Genomic DNA, 21,739 nt, shown 5'->3' on the forward strand with positions numbered 1-21,739 from the left:
CCTTGTCTATGAAATCATAGGGTCTAGAGACCCAAATGGAAATGTGGAGCCTGCATGCATTTGGTCAGAAGTGGAATGGGCTCCTGAAAGCCTGTCGGACTCACATATCATACTGGGAGGCCAGTCCACAGTTTGCCCTGTGGTGGCTGTAGAATCGGTTTTCTAGATCGATGCGGGTCTCCCCGATGAGATCATCAGAGCCCACGAGGTCATGATCAAACACGGACACAGTCAGCTCAGGCTCAGCCGGGAGAGAAATGCTGAGCTCTAGGACCCTGGTCAGGTGGGAGAGCAGCTCAGGACACCTCCTGGCCCTAGGAGGTGTCTAGGGGTGGTCAGGGCTCTCAGTGGCCTCTGTCCATCCCTTCCCTAACCCCTACCCCCCCCCAGCTCCCCTGAGCAAACGCCCTTGGGCCACATGGCTAGACAGTAAAGTTGCTCCCCCATTTCCACCCCCAAGACCCAGCCTCACTCTCCAAAGATGGGGTTGAGCTGCTTGGGGATGTAGTGCTCCTTGGTGTCCTGACGCTCCCGGGCAGTGCTCACTACCACATAGGGGTCTGCTTTGCCATTGGGGTCCATGGGGGCCAGGTTGGTAGCCTAGGGGGACAGTATGGAGTAGAGTGGGAGAAACATCATTGTCATAGCCTGTTGTTCCCCTTGCTGTACTTAATGTCAAATTAAGCATAAGCAGGAGGTTACTAAACGGAGATCACCCACTGAGAGGTGACTTCTATTTTCTCTTAAGTTAATTATGACGTACTTAAGATGTACAAAAAGGTATAGTGAAAAATATTTGGAAGAATGTATAAGAAACGTAAGTCAACCTCTAACTTTCTGCATTGCTTGACTTTCATTGTTTATAATGAATATATTGAACTTTCATAATTAAGAACATTTTAACTGAATAAAAGAACAATACAATGAGCGTGTGTGTGTTCAACTTAATAAATAAAACATTACCAACAAATTGAAGCCCCTTGGTAACCAGAACCCTGTACTTGGGGTGTATCATTCACATGTGTTCTTTTATACTTGGACTACATGTCACATATCCCCAAGCAATATATGACATTATTTTACATGGTTTCAAACTGTAAGTATTCAACTTACTTTTGTCTGCTTTTGATAACTATACAATTTACTGAGCCTATAATTTGTGAATAAATTACATAAGTATAATTTACATAAAGTAAAATTCACCCTTTTTGTTTTTACACTCCTAATAACAATGTATGAGAATTCCAGTTGCTCTATATTTTTACCAACATTTGGCATTAACAATCTTTTTTTACTTCAGCCATTCTAGTGTGTGTGAAATAGTAACTCATTGTGACTTCAGTGTGCATTTCCTGTCTAGTCATTCCAGCATCCATATCCAGTATCTAATAGCCTGAGCTGACTATGTCAGTGTTTGATCATGACCTTGTGGGTTCTGACGACCTCACTGGGGAGACCTGCATCAGTCTAGAAGACCAATTCTAGGGCCGACTGTGGCCAGGCCGCCCAGCAAGATGTATGAATCAGGCAGGGCTTTCCCGTCCTGGAGGTCTGAATCTGTTGTTAGTTTTGCTAATTCTTATGGTGGCTTCTCTATATTTGTGATTTTTATCATGACTCATATTTAAATAATTTGTAGGAATACTGAGGGTTTATTTTGCTTTTGCCAGTTTTCGAGACAAATTTACCAACTTGTAACCACTTTAAATTATATCCTCCAATTGAGGTTTTAGATTTCACACAGATCGCGCAAATTCAAGCCCAAAACTACATTAGCACTGCCTTGGGGTCTAACAGATTTTAAGAAAGGTTTGTTTTCCCCCATCTAACCACCATTAAGTCAGGCAACTTTCCTGGTGTCCCCTTCTGCCTGGCAGGTTCATTTCTCTGTACCTCCTTATACTGAGGGTCCAGACTTTGGAGATCCTGCTTTACATCAGGCCTTTCAGTCAAACTCCCCACCTTGCACACTGGCTTCCAAGCTAGAGGCCTGCGCAGCCATCCATGGGGAAGCTCAAGTGTCGAGGGTTCAGCAGCAACCAGCGGGCAAAGGCAGCTTTGGTGGTCACTAACTCCCTAGGTTCCTGCTTTCACTTTTTTTTCCCCCTCTAAAATTCCTTACTTTCTTGGAAGCTCAGCACTACATTTAAAGATGTTTTTAAATTCCTATCGAGCATTTTTCACTTTTGGTGAGCCATCTAGGCTATAACCTCCAGGGTGTACCTGTCCCCTTCCTGCTGGCCTGAGGTCCCACAGTGGGTCCCCTCCCCTTCTCTCATAAACAATCGCTACCTGCCCAGCACTGCCAAGTTCTCCCTGTCTTCCTGGTGAATTGCTTTGAACACTGTCCTAATGTTGGGAGAGTTATGCTTGTTGATACATACTGCAGAAGTCTGAAATGGGTCTTACTAGGTTAAAATCAAGGTGTTAGCAGGGCTGTGTTCCTTCTGGAGACTCCAGGGAAAAATCTGTTTCCTTGCCATTTTTAGCTTTTCAAGGATGCCCTTGGCTTGGTACCCCTTCCTCCACCTTCAAAGCCTACTGTAGCAGCTTCAGAATCCTCCCTCTGCCTCTCCGGCCTCCCTCTTTCTCTTTTAAGGACTCTCGTGATTACATGGAGCCCACCCAGATAGATAATCCAGGATAAACTCCCTGTTTAAAGACCCTTAACCACACCTGCAAAGTCCCTTTTGCCATGTAAGGTAACATGTTCACAAATTCTAGGGATTAGTACATAGACTTTTTTGTGGGGGCATTATTCTGCCTACCATAGAATGTATATTGCTGTAACAGCTTCAAAGAACAATCTGGCAGTATTTAGTAAAATGGAAGCTTTTCATAGCCAGTACCCAGTAAGTACCCTTCCAGTTATAACCCTAGAGAAATGCTTACATATGCATATAAAAATTGTTTGTACCGGCATTATTTGTAAAAATAAAAGATAAGAATTGCTCGTGCCAGCATTACTTGTAAAGTAAAAATTATAAATAACCTAAGTGTTCCTAAATAGGAGAATATATACCAAGAAAGCCATAAAACAGATTACAATGTTTTACTTAAATTAAACAAACAAGAGCAGCCTAGGAACTAAAATAATAACTAGAATTATGGTATGGTAATTCTGTGGTTAACTTTTTGAGAAACTGCCAAACTGTTTTCCACAGTGGCTATACCATTTTATAATCTACCAGCAATGCACAAGAGTTCCAATTTTTCCACATCCTCTTCAACACTTGTTATTTTCTGTTTTTAAATAGTAACCTTTCTGTTGGATGAATATGGCTTACCACAGCTTTATAACAATTCTTATCTTCCTATCTTCCTTAAAATTGTCTTGGCTATTTTTGGCACTTAGCTGTTCCATAAGAAATCTTAGACTCAGCTTGCTAATTAAAAACAAACAAACAAACAAAAATCCTGATGGGCTCATCATGGGAAGTGCGTCAACTCTATAGAGCAATCTGGAGAAAATTGCCATCTTAATAAGTTTTCCTATCCATTAATATGCTTTACCTCTCCATTGCTTCCCTTATTATCTCTCAATTAAGTTTTTAAAATGTTTACATCCAGGTATTATATCATAGATTTATTCCTAAGTACCTTGTTTTTGTTTCTATAAATATTTAAAATTTTTTATTTTTTGTTTGTAATATAATCATATACCCAGTCTTCTTGCTTAACTCTTAATTCTATAGATTCTCTTACTTTTTATATATACAATATCATTGTGAACGAGGTTTATTCCTTTCTTTTCAGTTCTTCATTGTTTATAATAATTTGTATTTCCTTTGCTTGTTTTGCTTTACTGACAGATATCCAGCACAATGTTAGTAAAACTTTATCTCTGAAAATGCTTTTTTTTGCCTTAAGTTCTATTTTATCTGATATTTACATAGCTCCACCAACTTTCTTTTGCTTGGTTTGCCATCTTTTCATTTTCAACCTTTATGTTGAATCCTTTAGGCTTTTGTGAATCTCTTCTGGATAGCATAAAGCTACCTTTCAAAAAATACAAGCATTATCTGAAAATCTGACTTAACTGGAGAGTGTAAGAATATATTCTATTTATTCTCTTGATCTACTTGGAATTATTCCTGCCACTTTATTTCATACTTTTAATTTGTCCTGCTTTGTATATCTCCCTTTCTACCTTTATTTTAAATGATTGGGGAAGCAGACTTGGCCCAGTGGTTAGGGTGTCCGCCTACCACATGAGAGGTCCATGGTTCAAACCCCAGGCCTCCTTGACCCATGTGGAGCTGGCCCATGTGCAATGCTGATGCGCGCAAGGAGTGCCATGCCACGCAGGGGTGTCCCTGCACTGGGGAGCCCCACGTGCAAGGAGTGCGCCCCATAAGGAGAGCCACCCAGCGTGAAAGGAAGTGCAGCCTGCCCAGGAATGGCACCGCACACATGGAGAGCTGACACAAGAAGATGACGCAACCAAAAGAAACACAGATTCCTGTGCCGCTGACAACAACAGAAGTGGACAAAAGAACGCGCGGCAAATAGACACAGAGAATGGACAACTGGGGCAGGGGGAGAAGAGGAAAGAAATAAATAAAAATAAATCTTTAAAAAAAAGAATTTATAAAAAAATAAAATCATTGTTTCTAAATTTCCACTTCTCCCTCTACTATTTTGCAATATATTATTTCTATATTTCCTATCTTTAATTTTAATTTTAGGTTCCATGTATGTTATTAGAATAAAAACTTAAAACAACAATATAAGACTACAACACAGTGAACAGTATTATAAATGATAGGCTGTAGCTAATAGTACAATTAGAAGAATGTTCTTTTATGAATGGTAACAAATGTATGACAAATGCAAAGTATTAATAACAGTGTGTTATATGGGAACTTAGTATTTTATACAGGATTTTTCTGTAATTTACAACTTCTCCAAACCAAAAAATTTTGGAGCTGCAAAATACAACAATTAAAATGAAAAAACTGGGAAACAGACTTTGGCCCAGTGGTTAGGGCATCCGTCTACCACATGGGAGGTCCGCGGTTCAAGCCCCGGGCCTCCTTGACCCATGTGGAGCTAGCCCATGTGCAGTGCTGATGCGCGCAAGGAGTGCTGTGCCACACATGGGTGTCCCCCGCGTAGGGGAGCTCCACGCGCAAGGAGTGCACCCATAAGGAGAGCTGCCCAGCGCGAAGGAGGGAGCAGCCTGCCAAGGAATGGCGCCGCCCACACTTCCTGTGCCGCTGACGACAACAGAAGCGGACAAAGAAACAAGACGCAGCAAAAAGACACAGAAAACAGACAACCGGGGGAGGGGAGGGGAATTAAATAAATAAAAATAAATCTTAAAAAAAAAAAATGAAAAAACTCATTAAATGGATCCAACAGCAGATATGAACAGGCAGAAGAAAGGATCAGTGAAATTAAAGTTAAGACAAAGAAATTATCCAGTGTGTAGAACAGAAAGATAATGATGAAAAATAAACAGAGCCTGAAGGACCTGTGGGACATCATCAAGCATACTGACTTGTGCCTCTTTGGAGTTCCTGAAGGACAAGAGAGAGAGCAAGGGAAAGAAAAAGTATCAGGTGAAATAATGGTCAAAAACATCTCCAGTCTGAACTCAAGCAGAAACAACTATTTTACCTCCAAGATACATAGAGTGACACTGTCAAAATTCAAAGACAAAACGAGGTTTTTGAAAGCTGCAAGGAAGAAGCAACCTGTCACATACAAGTGATTCCCCAATAAGATTAACAGCAGATTTCTCATCAAAAACTATGGAAGCCAGAAAACAGTGGAATGGCATATTTAAAGTGCTTAGAGAATTCTTGGTTGACAGTTTATTTTCTTTACCTGGAAAAATTTATCTTTCAAAAATGAAGGAGAAATTAAGACATTTATAAATAAACAAAAGCTAAAAGAGTTCATTACCAGAAGATCTTCCCTACAAGAACTGCTAAAGAGAGTTCTTCAGGCTGAAATACAAGGACACTAGACAGTAACTCAAAGCCATAAGAAGAAATAAAAATACTGGTAAAGGTAACTACATAGATAAATATAAAATCCTGTATTATTGTGTTTTTGGTTTGTTACTGCTCCCCTCTCCCTTATAAGGCATAGCAGGCAAATGTATAAAATAATATTATAGGGAAGGGGATGTGGCTCAAATGACTGGGCTCCTGTCTACAATATAGGAGGTCCAGGGTTTGATTCCCAGGGCCTCCTGGTGAAGCAAAGCTGGCCCACATAGAGAGCTGGCCTGAATGGCAAGTTGGCCCAAGTGGAGTGCTGGCCTGTGCAGAGTGCTGACTTGCACAGTGTGCTGGCCAATGCAGAAGTGCTGGCCTGCATGGAGACCTGGCCCAGCAAGATGATGTAACAAGGAGACACAGAGGAGAGATAATAAGAGACACAGTAGACCAGGGAGCTGAGGTGGTGCAACAGATTAAGCACCTCTCTCCCACTCCAGAAGGTCCTAGGATTAGTTCCCAGTACTACCTAAAGAGAAGACAAGCAGACACAGAAGAACACACAGTGAATGGACACAGAAAGCAGACAGCAAGAACAAAACAATGGGGGGGGGGAGAATTAAATAAATCTTTTTAAAAAACATTATAAATCTATGTTGATGGGCATAAAGTATATAAAGATGTAATCTGAGACAATGACAATATAAAGGGGGAAGGAAAGAGATATAGAGAAATAGAGAGATTGAATGCTACTGAAACTAGGTGGTTATTAGAGATCTTCAATGTATTTATAAAGGTAACTAAATAACTAAAGGTAACTAAATAAAGGTAACTAAATAACTTAAAAAAACATATAGAGAAAAGGAATGAAGAAGGGAATCAAAATGGTACGCTACAGGGAAACGGACCTTGGCCCAGTGGTTAGGGCGTCCGTCTACCACATGGGAGGCCCGCGGTTCAAGCCCCGGGCCTCCTTGACCCGTGTGGAGCTGGCCCATGCGCAGTGCTGATGCACACAAGGAGTGCCATGCCACACAGGGGTGTCCCCCGCGTAGGGGAGCCCCACGCGCAAGGAGTACACCCATAAGGAGAGCTGCCCAGCGCAAAGGAGGGAGCAGCCTGCCCAGGAATGGCGCCGCCCACGCTTCCCGTGCCGCTGACGACAACAGAAGCGGACAAAGAAACAAGACACAGCAAAAAGACACAGAAAACAGACAACCGGGGGAGGGGAATTAAATAAATAAAAATAAATCTTAAAAAAAAAAAAAATGGTACGCTACAAAAAAAGCAACTAAATACAAAAAAAGACATTAATGGAGTAAATTGAACCAAAAAAATATAAGATATACAGAAAGCGGATAGCTAGCTGGCAGAGGTAAATTATTCTCAGTCACTATCCTTTTTTTAAACTTTATTTTGTACATTTAATAATTGAAAATATAAACAAATAAAAACTAAAAAAAAACCATAGTTGAATAAAAACATACATTTCTCATTTAAATGTATTGGATATATATAAATTCTTTTTATCACATATGTTACACAATGTATTTGTTTTACAGTAATGCAGTCATACAGTATTTGTCCTTTTGAGTCTAGTTTGCTTTGCTCAACATAATGTACTCCAGGTTCATGCTGTCAAGTTTAATGACTTCATTTCTTCTTACAGCTGCATAATATTCGAACATGTGACTAGATCACAGTTTATCCATTCATCTTCTGATGGATGCCTATGTTGTTTCCAACATTTAGCAATTGTGAATAATATTGCTATGAACATTGGTGTGCAGATATCTGTTTGTGTCACTGCTCTCAGTTCTGGGTATATACTCAGTTAGTGGTATTGCAGGGTCATATGGCAACTCTATATTCAATTTCTTTAGGAACTGCCAAATAGTCTTCCACAGTGGCTGTACCATTCTGCATTCCAACCAGCAGGTAAATAAATGTTCCTATCTCTAGACATCTCTCCAACACTTGTAGTTCTCTTTTTAATAGTGACCATTCTGATAGCTGTGAAATGATACCTCACTGTAGTTTTGATTTTCATTTCCTTAATCATTAGTGATGTTGAGCATTTCTTCATGTGTTTTTTTGTGTTTTTTTTTTTTTTTGCCATTTGTATTTCTTCTTCGGACAACTGTCTAATTAAGTATTTTGCCCATTTTTTAATTGGGTCATCTGTCTTTTTATGTTGAGTTGCAACATATCTTTATATATCTTGGATATTAAAACCTTATCTGGCATGTGATTTCCAAATATTTTCTCCCATTGAGTGGACTGCCTTTCACCCTTTTTATAAAGTCCTGAGAGGTGCAAAAGTGTTTAATTTTGAGAGGTCCCGTTTATCTATTTTTTCCTTTTGTTGCACATGCTTTGGGTGTAAGGTCCAAGAAGCCACCACCTACTACAAGATTTTAAAGAAGTAGTTTTATGGTCCTGGTTTTTATATTTAGGCCTTTGATCCATTTTGAGTTGATTTTTGTATAGGGAGTGAGATAGGAGTTCTCTTTCATTCTTTTGGTTATAGATATCCAGTTGTCCCAGCACCATTTGTTGAAAAGACTGTTTTGTTCCATTAACATTTGACTTGGTAGGTTTGTCAAAAACCAGTTGACTGTATAGATGAGGGTTTATTTCTGGTTTCTCAATTATGTTCTACTGATTGATAAGACTATCTTTATGCCAGTACCATGCTGTTTGACCCCTGTAGCTGTGTAATATGTTTCAAGGTCAGGCAGTGAAATTCCTCCTACGTCACTCTTCTTTTTTAGAATGTTTTTGGCTATTTGGGTGCACTTTCCCTTCCAAATGAGTTTGGTAATTGCCTTTTCTAATTTTGTAAAGTAAGCTGTTGGGATTTTGATTGGTATTGCATTGCGTCTATAAATCAGTTTGGGTGAGATTGATATCTTCACCATATTTATTCTTCCAATCCATGAACATGGAATGTCTTTCCATTTGTTTAGGTCTTTTTAAATTTCTTTTAGCATTGTTTTGTAGTTTTCTGCATATAGGTCCTGTACTTCTTGGTGAAATTAATTCCTAGGTATTTGAGACTTTTTGTTGCTATTGAAAATTGAATTTCCCCCTGATTTCCTCCTCAGATTTTTCAGTACTAGTATACAAAAACATTACTGACTTTTGTGTGTTGATCTTGTATCCTGCTATTTTGTTGAACTTATTTTTTTATTCATTTTTTTTTTAAATATTACATTCAAAAAATATGAGGTCCCATTCAAGCCCACCGCCCCCACCCCCCACTCCCCCCACAGCAACACTCTCTCCCATCATCATGACACATCCATTGCTTTGGTAAGTACATCTCTGGGCATCGCTGCACCTCATGGTCAATGGTCCACATCATAGCCCATACTCTCCCACGTTCCATCCAGTGGGCCCTGGGGGGATCTACAATGTCCCATAATTGTCCATGAAGCACTACCCAGGACAACTCCAAGTCCTGAAAAAGCCTCCACATCTCATTTCTTCCTCCCATTCCCTGCACCCAGCAGTCACCATGGCCACTTTTCCCACACCAATGCCACATTTTCTCTGTGGTTGTTGAACTTACTTATTAGCTCAAGTAGCTCTGTCATGAATACTTCAGGATTTTGTGATTAGAGGACCATTTCATCTGCAAGCAATGAGAATTTTACTTCCTCTTTTCCTATTTGGATGCCTTTAATTTTTTTTTTCTTGTCTAATTGCCTTAGCTAGAACTTCTAGTATAATATTGAATAACAATGGTGACAGTGGGCATCCTTGTCTTGTTCCTGATCTTGGAGGGAAAGCTTTCAACCTTTCCCCATTGACTATGATGTTGGCTGTGGGTTTTTCATATATGCCTTTTATCATATTGAGGAATTTTCCTTTATTCCTATTTTTAAAGTGTTTTTTATCAAAAAAGGATTCTGTATTTTGTCAAATGCCTTTTCTGTGTTGATTGAGATAATCATGTGACTTTTTTTTCCTTTAATTTGTTAATGTGGTGTATCTTTTGATATGTTGTTGGATTCAATTTGCAAGTATTTTGTTGAGAATTTTTGCATCTATGTTCATTAGAGAGATTGTTCTGTAATTTTTTTCATGTAGTATCTTTATCTGGCTTTGGTAGTAGAGTGATGTTGGCTTCATAAAATGTATTGGGTAATTTTCCCTCCTCTTCAATTTTTTGGAAGAGTTTAAACAGGATTGGTGTTAATTATTTTGCAAATGTTAGGTAGAATTCACCTGTGAAGCCATCTGGTCCCAGACTTTTCTTTTGGGAGATTTTTGATGATGGATTCAATCTTTTTAAATGTGATTGGTTTATTAAGTTCTTGTATTTCTTGTAACATCAGTGTAGGTTGGCTGTGCATTTCTAGGAATTAGTCCATTTCATCTAGGTTCAATAGTTCGTTGGCATACAGTTTCTCATAATATCCTCTTATGATTCTTCTTATTTCTATGGAGTCAGTTGTCACTCCCCCCTTTCATTTCTGACTGTATTTATTTGCATCTTCTCTCTTTTTTTCTTTATTAGTCCAGCTAGGGGGTTGTCAATTTTATTGATCATCTCAAAGAACCAGCTTTTGGTTTTGTTGATTTTCTCTATGGTTTTTTTTTTGTTCTCAATTTCATTTATTTTTGCTCTAATCTTTATTATTTCTTTCCTTCTGCTTGCTTTGGGATTGGTTTGCTGTTCTTTTTCTAGTTTCTCTAGTTGTGCAGTTAAATCTTTGAGTTTAGCTCTTTCTTATTTTTTTAATAAAGGTATTTAGGACTATAAATTTCCCTCTCAAGACTGCCTTCACTCTATCCCATAAGTTTTGGTTAAGTTGTGTTCTCATTTTCATTTGTCTCAAAATTACTGATTTCACTTGTAATTTCTTCTTTGATGCACTGATTATTTGGAGTATGTTGTTCACCCTCTACATATATGCAAATTTACTTTTTTCCTGTCTACTTTTTATTTCCAGTTTCATTCGATTATGATCAGAGAAAGTGCTTTGTATTATTTCATTCTTTTTATATCTATTGGTAGTTGCATTGTGCCCTAACATGTGGTCTATCCTGGAAAAAGATCCATGGGCACTTGAGAAGAATGTACAACCCACTGAATTTGGATACAGTGTTCTGTATGCCTGTTAGGTCTAACTCATTTACCAGATTGTTCAAGTTCTCTGTTTCCTTGTTGATCTTCTATCTACTTGTTCTATCTAATGATGTGAGTGGGGTGTTGAAGTCTCCAGTGATTATTGTAGAGATATCTATTTCTCCCTTCAGTTTTCCCATAGTTTGCCTCATGTGTTTTGGGGCACCTTGCTTAGGTGCATAGATATTTATGACTGTTATATCTTCCTGGTGGATTGTCCATTTTATTAATATATAATGGCCTTCTGTATCTTATAATATTTTTGCATTTAAAGTGTCTTATCTGATATTAGTATAGCTATCCCTGATCTTTTTTGGTTTACTATGTCTGTGGAGTATGTTTTTCCAATCTTTCACTTTCAACCAGTTTGTATCCCTGGGTCTAAGGTGAGTTTATTGTAAGCAGCATACGGATGGCTAACATTTTTTAATCCATTCTGTCAGCCTGAATCTTTTGATTGGGGAGTTTAATCCATTCACATTCAATGATATTACTGTAAATGCACTATTTACTTCTTCCATTTTATTCTTTGGTTTTCATATGTCATATTTTACTTTTGTCTTACTTTTTGCTCTTGGTTATCCTTTCAGCTAATTCTTTCTTTTATACTCTCCTCCAAGCCTACTCTCTCCTGTCTTTTTCTTTCAGGTTCTATGACTTCCTTTAATATTTCCTGCAAAGGTAGATTCTTTTTTGCAAACTCTTGGTTTCTGATTTTTTGTGTGAATATTTTATACTGATCTTCATATCTGAAGGATAATTTTGCTGGATAAAGAGCTCTCAGCTAGCAATTTTTCTCTTTCAGTATCCTAATTGTGTCATACCATGGTCTTCTCACTTCCATGGTTTCTGAAGAGAAATCTGTTCTAAGTCTTACTGGACGTCCCTCATACATGATGGTTTGCTTCTCCCTTGCTGCCTTGAGAATTTTCTCTTTATCTTTGACATTCTGAGTAGTATGCGTCTTGGATTTATTCTGATTGGGGTATGGTATGCTTCTTGGACATATAAGTTCATTTCTTTCATGAGAGTTGGGAAATTTTCAATTATTATTTCCTCAAATACTCTTTCTGTCCCTTTTACCTTCTCTTCTCCTTCTGGAACTCCCATGACACTTATGTTGTTGCATTTTGTGTTGTCATTCAACTCTCTGAGCCCCTGCTCAATTTTTTCCATTCTTTTCTCTCTTCAATTTTAACTGTTCTGTCTTCAGTATCACTTATGCTTTCATCTATCATTTCAAGTCTGCTGTTGTATGCCTCAGATGTGTTTTTGATCTCACCTATTGTGTCTTTCATTCCCATGAGCTCTGTTACTTTTCTGTTCAGGATGTCAGATTCTTCTTTGCACGCACTCAATGTTTTCTTGGTATCATTTAACTCTTTAACCATATTTTCTTTCAACTCATTAATTTGATTTTGGAAATTTGTGCACATCTCACTGATTAGTTCCCTGAAATTCAGCATCTCTTTTGGGGTTGTGCCATATTCTTTTTCTTGGGCCATGTCTTCTATTTTATTAGTATGGCTCATGACTTTTTGCTGATATCTAGGCATCTGATTAGGATGGTGTTTACTCAGATGCTCAATTTCTTTCTCTTTTGTAGGAATTTAATGGCATGAGGCTGTGTTACCACTGCTCTTTGATTCTTGGTTTGACCTGGATTGTTAGGATTGTCCTGCTGTTTGCAGGTACTGGATCCAGTAATTGGTTGTAGAGTCGCTTCTTAGGGCCTTGGAGAGGGAGGCTATAGAGGTCAGAAAAAGCCTCTCCTATTTATTTATTTATTTATTTTAATTTCTCTCTCCTCCCCCCCCCCACCCCAGTTGTCTGTTCTCTGTGTCCATTTGCTGAGTGTTCTTCTTTTTGTCCGCTTCTGTTGTTGTCAGTGGCACGGGAATTTGTGTTTCTTTTTGTTGCATCATCTTGCTGTGTCAGCTCAGTGTGTCTGTGGTGCCATTCTTGGGCAGGCTGCACTTTCTTTTGTGCTGGGGCAGCTCTCCATACAGGGTGCACTCCTTGCATGTGGGGCTCCCCTACGTGGGGGACCCCCCTGCATGGCACAGCACTCCTTGCATGCATCAGCACTGAGCATGGACCAGCTCCACACAGGTCAAGGAGGCCTGGGGTTTGAACCATGGACATCCCATGTGGTAGACAGACACCCTATCCACTGGGCCAAGTCCACGTCCCCCTCCTATTTATTTTTAATTTTCTTGAGTGCACTTGCTTGGTCTTCCAGCAGATGGCTCTCTTTAGCAGTTCTTAGTTCAATGCCTGGTGGAGTGTATTTGCTGTAACACAGACAGGATGATATGATAAAGCTTCCTGTCTGGAGGCTATGAGCCTTGTAATTCAAACTTTCTCTGAGGCAGTTTTCCAGCCTTCTCTGGCAGTCCCTTCTCTTTTCCCAGGTTAGAAATATTTCCAGTACCTATGAGTCCTCAACAATTAGTACATATTAACAGAGGAGGAAATTGGGAGGGTTGTATATATTTATCCCTTTGCGAGCTCCAAGATAAACTATGGTGCAGCCCCACTTGGCCTGGAAGGGCTCCTGGGACACAATAGACCAAATCTGTGAGTCAGAAGCAGAGTCAGCCTTAGGCTGTGTCCCTCTCTTTCCCCTTTCCTGGGGTGGTAGATCCCTGGAATCCTCTTTGTCTGTAGTCACAGGCCCAGAGACCCAAGAGTTCTAAAGTGTCTTTAGTGTGTGAGAAGGTGCTGGCGGCAGCAGCCTCTGGTTTCAACTCATGGTTCTGTTGTTGTGATTTCCCTCCTTTGTCCCTCTCTCCTCTGGGCAGCGTACAAGCCTTTGCCTGGTGTCCTAAACCCTAGCAGATCTCAAGGTGCTAATATGCAAAAGATCCTAGTTATTATCTTAAATGGTGATGGATAAAACTATTCTCTTAAAAGATAGAGATTAGCAGACTGGATTTTAAAAAAAGCATGATCTACTGGAGATTCACTTTATTTTTTAAAGATTTATTTCTCCTTTGTTTTTCACTTGCTGAGTCTGCTCATCTTCCTTTCTTTAGGAGATACTGGGAGCTGAACCCAGGACCTCCGATATGGGAGGGAAGTGTCTAATTGTTTGAGCCACTTCCATTCCCTGCTTGTTGGGTCTTTCTTTTTGTTTTTCCTCCTTGCATCTCTTGTTGCATCAACTTGCAGCTCCTGCCCATTGCATCAGCTTGCTATCTTCTTTAGGAGGCACCGGGAACCTCTGCTCCCTGCTTTGTTGTCTCTCCCATATGTTATTTTCTTCTTGTGTGTCTTGTAGTGTCAGCTTGCTGTGTCTGCCCATTGCACCAACTTGCTTTCTTCTTTAGGAGGCACCAGGATCCAAACCAGAGACCTCCCATGTGGTAGGCAGGAGCCCAGTCACCTGAGTCACATCAGCTTCCCTGAGATTCACTTTAGATACAAAGACACAAATAGGATGAAAGTAAAAGGTTGGAAAAAGATATTCCATGCAAACAGTAATCAAGTGGAGCTGAAGGGAGGAGGTAAGATGGTGGCAGAGTAAGGAGCTCCAAGAGTCAGCCTGTCCTACAATGCAGTTAGTAATCAGTCAGAGCTATCTAAATCACCTATTTGGGGGGGAGTGGGAGGGCAGGAGACCAGAAGAGCATCCTGCAACATCCTTGGAAGAAAGAGACTGCCCATCTGCAGTGAAGATTTGTGGGTAGAGCACTTCATGCCGCAGAGGCCAGTGCCCATCCCTTGCTGGTGGTGCAAGCTGCCTTGGGAACTATTCCCTGGCTGGAGGTGGAAGCTCCATTTCCCAAAAATGGGGGAAGAAGAGATGGCTGGGCACTGATTTCAGCTACTGATTCGTAAATTTGGTTGGCTGAAGTCCAATCCTAAGAACAGCTAAAGTCTGAACCTATCCAAGGCAGAAAGAGGCCAATAGCCTCTATTTTAACTTGGTCCCAGAATCATGCAGTGCGGTCACCCCCTCAGGCTGAAGTGTGGTTTGCTGGCCTGGTGGGGGAGCAGCTGCAGTAGGCCTAATTCCAAGCCGTTGCCCCCATAATAGGGTGGCTGGTTGGATTCACCGCCACCCCTGAAGGGAGCTCAGCATGGGCGCAGAGTGCCCTCGGGTCTCCCCTTCTCGGCAGCCATGCTTCCGCAGCCGCCCCTCCTCCCGGATAGCGCCACATGATGCCTTATGAGGCAACACCCTTCTTCTTCTTTCTCCCTGCGCAGGCGCAGGGCGGAAAATTCCAGTCTGCCTTTTCCCCCCCCTCCGACAGCAGCAACAGCCAGGCACAAGGTGGGAAACTCAAGTCTGCCCTCCACCCCAGCAACAGCAGCCACCAATCCCTGAACCCTGCCACTTCCCCCAGCAACAGCAGCCACCAATCACTAAACCCTGCCACTTCCCCCAGCAACAGCAACAGCCAATCCCTAACCACCACCCCTCCCCCTTCCAGTACCTCCCACCAACCTTTCTCCCCAGTAACTGCTTGCGGCAACCAATCAGAACACGGCATAACTTCGACCAATCAGCCTTCCCCAGCCCCTATAAAACTGTAGCCACTTCCTCAATAAAGTTGGACCTGCCTGTTTACCTCATCTCCGCGGTAGTTCTTCTGCCATGCGCCCTCCAGTCCTGAGAGCCCCCGACAAGGGCCTGGCCTCCCTTGTCCCCAGTTCGTCGCCTGCTTCTCCGGGCGACCCCTTCGTCGCCTGCTTTGCTGGGCGACCCCGTCAGCTGAACCGCGCAACCCCTGTGAGACCGACCCCTCGTCTGCTGCCGGACCAACCCCTCGTCCCAAGTGGGACCGATCCCTCGTCCCAAGCAGGACCGACCCCTCGTCCAAAGCTGGACTAACCCCTCGTCCGCAGCCAGACCCCACCTCTACTGACCGAGCAAGCCGCCGCAATGCAGAACAGGGATGATTGAAAATCACAGTGATGGTAGGGACCAGCTTCTTTCCACCCAGGTCAGATTGCAACCTTAGCCTAGGCTCCAGCCCCACCTCCAGGAAGGAGGAAGCTGGGGGGACCTGCTTTAAAGTTGACCTTTATGGGCAACTGCAGGCACTTTCAGCCCCCACAGACTAGATTGGTGGGCAAACCTGTGGATACATTTCTTTCTTCTCCAGGCAATTGGCCCACACAGACTAGAATATTGGGTATTACTCTTATTCCATTCCCACCCCTGACAGGACAAAAGAGACAGTTTTCCCATAGCCTATCTGGGCAACTGCAGCTGCTTTCGTATTGCACAAGCTAGATTACTAGACACATCTATGGCTCCATCCCTGCCTCTACTAGGACAGGATAAGGGCAGGATTTCCCCAGCCTCTCCAGGCAACTGCAGGCCTGGATTGTTGGACACTTCTCTGCTCCATCCCCACCCCTGTCAGGGCAGGAGGAATAGTGCACCCTCAGCCTCTCAGGGCAACTGCAGTCACTTTTAGCCTGCACATACTAGACTGGTGGGCACACCGGTGGACACATCCCTGCCCCCAGTAGAGCAGAAGGAATAGTGCTCCCACAACCTCTTTAGGCAACTGCAGCCACTTTCATCCCAAATGAACTAGCTTATGGGGCACATCAGTGGCTCCATTCCTTCCCCTGACAGAGCAGGAAGAGGAACAGTGCTCCCTCACCTTCTCTGTACACCTGCAGTTGCTTTCAGCCTGCACAAACTAGATTGCTGGGCACACCAGAGGCTCCATTCCCACCCATGGCAGGGGAGGAGGTGGGCTGGTGCTTCATCAGTCTACCTGGGCAACTGATCAATTTTGACTCACAGGGAAGCAGATTTGGTTCAACTGATAGAGCGTCTGCCTACCACATGGGAGGCCCAGGGTTCAAACCACGGGCCTCCTAACCTGTGTGGTGAGCTGGTCCACATGCAGTGCTGATGCACACAAGGAGTGCCGTGCCATGCGGGGTGTCCCCCACATGCACAAAGAGTTTACCCTGTAAGGAGAGCTACCCCATGTGAAAAAAGTACAGCCTGCCCAGGAGTGGTGCCATATACACAGAGAGCTCATGCAGCAAGTGCCACTGACAAGAATGCAAGCAGACACAGGAGAACACACAGTGAAGGGACACAGAGAGCAGATGGGGGGGAAGGGGAGAGAAATAAATAAATCTTAAAAAAAATTTTTTTTTTACTCACATGGCTTAGTTTGCCACCTACACCTGGGGCTTCATCCCTGCCCCAGGCAGGGGAGGAAGGGGCTGGTGCTTCATCAGTCTCCCTGGACAACTACAGACAGTCTTGGCCTGCATGGCTTGGATTACTGCACATGGCTGTGACTCTGCCCTACCCCTGGCAGGGAAGAAAGGAGGGAGAAGCTTCATCATCAGTTCCTGGGGCAATGTCGGCAGCTTCAGCCTCCACAGCTTACAGTACTAACTGCATCCTTAGCTCCTATTCTGCAACCAGCAAGGGAGAAAGGGAAAGAAACAGATAAAAAAAAAAAAAAAAAAAAAAAAGCTGAAAAAATTCAGATTGGCTAAACACAGGCCACTATAAAGTTCCAAATTAAGTTGAATCAAGTATCAAAGAGGGAATGAAGCACAAAGCCAATCAAATAGAAAGCCCTAGGCTAAAGAGAAATAAGGGGCCAAGAATAAATACATCTAGTAAATCAGATGCTGGAGATACCAACAAAAAATTACAATCCATACCAAAAAAACAAAGTGGCCCAGTCAAAGAAACAAAGCCTCCAGATGAAATAAAGGAGTTGAGACACCTAATCATAGATGTTCAAACAAGTCTCCTCATAAATTCAATGAGGTGGCTAAAGAGATTAAAGACATCAAGGGAAACGGACTTGGCCCAGTGGTTAGGGCGCCCGTCTACCACATGGGAAGTCCGCGGTTCAAACCCCGGGCCTCCCTGACCCGTGTGGAGCTGGCCCATGCACAGTGCTGATGCGCGCAAGGAGTGCCCTGCCACACAGGGGTGTCCCCCGCGTAGGGGAGCCCCATGCGCAAGGAGTGTGCCCCGTAAGGAGAGCCACCCAGCGCGAAAGAAAGTGCAGCCAGCCCAGGAATGGCGCCGCCCACACTTCCCGTGCTGCTGACAACAACAGAAGCAGACAAAAGAAACAAGACGCAGCAAACAGACACAGAGAAACAGACAAGTGGGGGAGGAGGAAATTAAATAAATAAATAAATCTTAAAAAAAAAAAAGACATCAAGAAGACACTGTGGGGTGTGTGTGTGTGTGTGTGGATGTGGCCCAAGTGATAGTGCTCCCAACTAACACATGGGAGGTCTGTGGTTCGGTTTCCAATACCTCCCAAAAAAGACAGCAAGCTTGCATGATGGGCAAGCATAGCAGACTGACACAACAAGATGATCCAACAAGAGACACAAAAAGAAAAGCATAATGAGAGACACAACAAAGCAGGGAGCAGAAGTTCCCAGTGCCTCCTAAAGAAGACAAGCAAGACAGCAAGCTGACATGGTGGGCAGGCATGGCAAGTTGATACAACAAGAGATACAAGAGAAAAAATTTAATGAGAGACACAACAAAGCAGGGAACAGAGGTGGCTCAAGTGATCAGGTGCCTCCTTCCCACATTGGAGGTCTCAGGTTCAGTTCCCAGTGCCTCCTAAAGAAACAAAAAAAGAACAGACACAGGAAGTGCAAACAATGAGGGGGAAGGGAGAAATAAATAAATCTTTAAAAAAGAAAGGAGGGAAGCAGACTTGGCCCAATGGATAGGGTGTCTGCCTACCACATGGGAGGTCCGTGGTTCCAATCATGGACCTCCTTGACCCGTGTGGAGCTGGCCTATGCGCAGTGCTGATGCACGCAAGGAGTGCCATGCCATGCAGGGGTGTCCCCTGCATAGGGGAGCCCCACGCACAAGGAGTGCTCCCCGTAAGGAGAGCCACCCAGCACGAAAGAAAGTGCAGCCTGCCCAAGAATGGTGCTGCACACGGAGAGCTGACACAGCAAGATGATGCAACAAAAAGAAACACAGATTCCCAGTGCCACTGATAAGGATAGAAGCAGTCACAGAAGAACACACAGCGAATGGACACAGAGCAGACAATGGGGGGGGGGGGAAGAAATAAATAAATAATAATAATAAAATAAATCTTAAAAAAAAGAAAAAAGAAAAAAAGAAAAGACACTGGGGGGGATGAATGTGGCTCAAAAGTTGAGTGCCTGCCTCCTACATGGTAAGTCCTGGGTTCAGTTCCTGGTAACTTCTAAAAAAAAACAAGCAGATGAGGAAACCAACTCAAGGAGACCACTGTGGATCAGTAGTTGAACACCAGCCTCCCATATACAAGGTCCCAGGTTCAATCTCCAGTCCCAGCACCTAAAACAACAGCAACAACAAACATGACACTAGGTGAACACAAAGAAGAACTTGAAGGTATACATAGAAAAATAGATCTTAAGGGAATGAAATTTAAAATACACTGCAGACATATAACTGCAGATTCGAAGAGACAGAAGAAAGAATCAGTGAGCTTGAAAACAGGGCCTCTGAAAGTAAACATACAAAAGAACAATAAAGAATGGGAAAAAATTGAACAGGGTCTCATGGAACTAAATGAAGGCAAGAGACATGCAAACATACATGTCATGGGTGTCACAGAAGAGAAGGGAAAAGGGGCAGAAAGAATATTTGAGGAAATAACAGTAGAAATTTCACCACCCTTTTGAAGGACATATAATAGATATCCACAGTCCAAGAAGTACAACATATTCCCATCTGAATAACTCTGAATAGACCTACTCTGAGAAACATACTGTTAGAGGTTCCCTCTCACTAGGCTTGCAATAATTAATAAGCTGTGGCTCAGTTCCCTGACATGCATTGCGGAAAGACAAGCCCCCCCTTCATAAGCCTATGTGTCTGAAAGCATGGAACTTCCCCAAAGGTTGAACAAAGAAACCATGTGGAAATGGGAGTAAAGTGAGATAAAGACCTTTACTCCCTGCAGATTAAAGCAATACCTGCTCATTCCAATACCATCATTCCAAGAAAACATAACTCCCTAATTCACTACCCTCTAGCCATACAAGAGAAAACCTTCACCTGAAGGGCTTCCTATTGGCCCCTGCACCTCACTCAGACTGTCAACCCCCCTCCCACTGCCTTTCATTCCCCTACCTAGGAATGTACTGTATAAATTCATATACACCCCCCCCCCAACCTTTCCAGAAGCAGACTGAAATCTATTCTTCAGACCCCCACCATTGGGAGAGCTTCCCAATAAACTTTCTGACTGCAATCAGTCTCTGTGTCCCAGTGAGTGCCCCCTTTTCTCCAATATTTGGTGCCAAAAACCCAGGACTAGGGTCATGTTGAGACTGACTTTATTGGCAAGGAATCTCCTCTGCCACGGCTGAATGCCCACTGGACATTGAATCTCAGCTGGGTGAATTAAGGATTTCTCCACTGGAGGATCTAAGCTCAGTTTCTATTCATTCTCTGTGTGGTCGCAATATAAGTTGGACAATGAAAAGTCAACGGCTGAAAAACGGCACTTTCAATTTCCAAGTTCTCTGAGACTTAGAGAACTTTATCCAGTGCAACGGCAGATGGCCAGAGATCCCTTATGTTCAAGCATTCCTTTTCCTTCCTTCCCTCCCTCTGCCAATCCTGTTCTTCCTACCAAATTCTTCTTTTACAGCAAAAACCTCCTCAGAAATCTTCCTCCTCATCACTTCCACCTCCTAAAACTTCTGAACACTCCAACTTTGATACCTCAGATCATGTCCCCCTGTACCTCCTCCACATAATCTTCTGGCATTATCTCCAAACTCACCCGCCACCCCTTCTCCCTCCCCCCTTTCATCACTGCTGCCTTCTACCCTTCCCTTCTCCCCTCCTCATACATGCTTGTGGTGACTTCCTCCCTCTCCTCCTGTGTGCAGCCCTTCGCCTCCATCAGCACACAGGCTCCTAACTCCACACAGATGCCAGCTCCTCTCTTACCCTTCTGGGAGCTGAAGGAATAGTCAGAGTATATGTTCCTTTTTCACTCTCAGATTTAAGCCAGATAGAGAATCAGTTAGGATCTTTTTCTGAAAACCTCTATGTCATTCTTTCCACCTGTCTATTCCCAGAAGAAGAACATATTTGGCTTGTAGCCCAAACCCCTGCAAATACCCTTGACCAACAAAACACTGCCAGCAGCCCTGTCAGAGCCACAGCAGTCCCCCAGAAAATAAAAACTTAGCTGTAAATCCTCCACCCTCCAGAATTCCCGACACCCTACTTCAGGCAAGTACAAAAAGACCACCAAGGCCATGCTTCAAATGTAAAAAGCCTGGGCACTGGGCCAAGCAGTGCCCAAACCCACAACCTCCCCCAAAGTCGTGCCCACTGTGCAAGCAAGAAATCCACCAAAAGGCCGACTGCCCCCAAGCCTCTCAAGGCAAAGGGGTATCGGTTACCCAGTCAGACCCAACCCCTGGCTTCAACCTCCCAGACCTTCTGGAACTGACAACAGATGATTAAAGGTACCCCAAAACTGTGCAGGCCCCCACACCCATCTCCAAAGCAGAATCTCAGGTAACTCTGATGGTCGCAGGTAAGCCAATTTCATTTCTTACTAATATGAAAACCATTTACTCTGCCCTTCCCAAAGCCCCAAAACCCTTAACTCACTCCTCAATCTCAATAGTGAAGGTCAATAAAGTTTCACAACTG

General features: G+C 42.8%; 1 protein-coding gene across 1 annotated transcript in view; it reads right to left on the reverse strand.

The window, feature by feature from the left end:
• LOC101418054 (fer-1-like protein 4) overlaps positions 1–21,739 on the reverse strand; it is a 101,141-nt gene that overhangs the window by 4,662 nt on the left and 74,740 nt on the right. Inside the window, exons 21-22 of the mRNA XM_071211821.1 lie at positions 473–600; positions 105–275 (exon numbers count right to left, since the gene is read on the reverse strand). Of these exons, the coding sequence (XP_071067922.1) occupies positions 105–275; positions 473–600 (299 nt within the window). The remainder of the gene's footprint in view (positions 1–104; positions 276–472; positions 601–21,739) is intronic.

The sequence above is a fragment of the Dasypus novemcinctus genome, chromosome 24 (assembly GCF_030445035.2).
Source record: "Dasypus novemcinctus isolate mDasNov1 chromosome 24, mDasNov1.1.hap2, whole genome shotgun sequence".
NCBI lineage: Eukaryota > Metazoa > Chordata > Mammalia > Cingulata > Dasypodidae > Dasypus > Dasypus novemcinctus.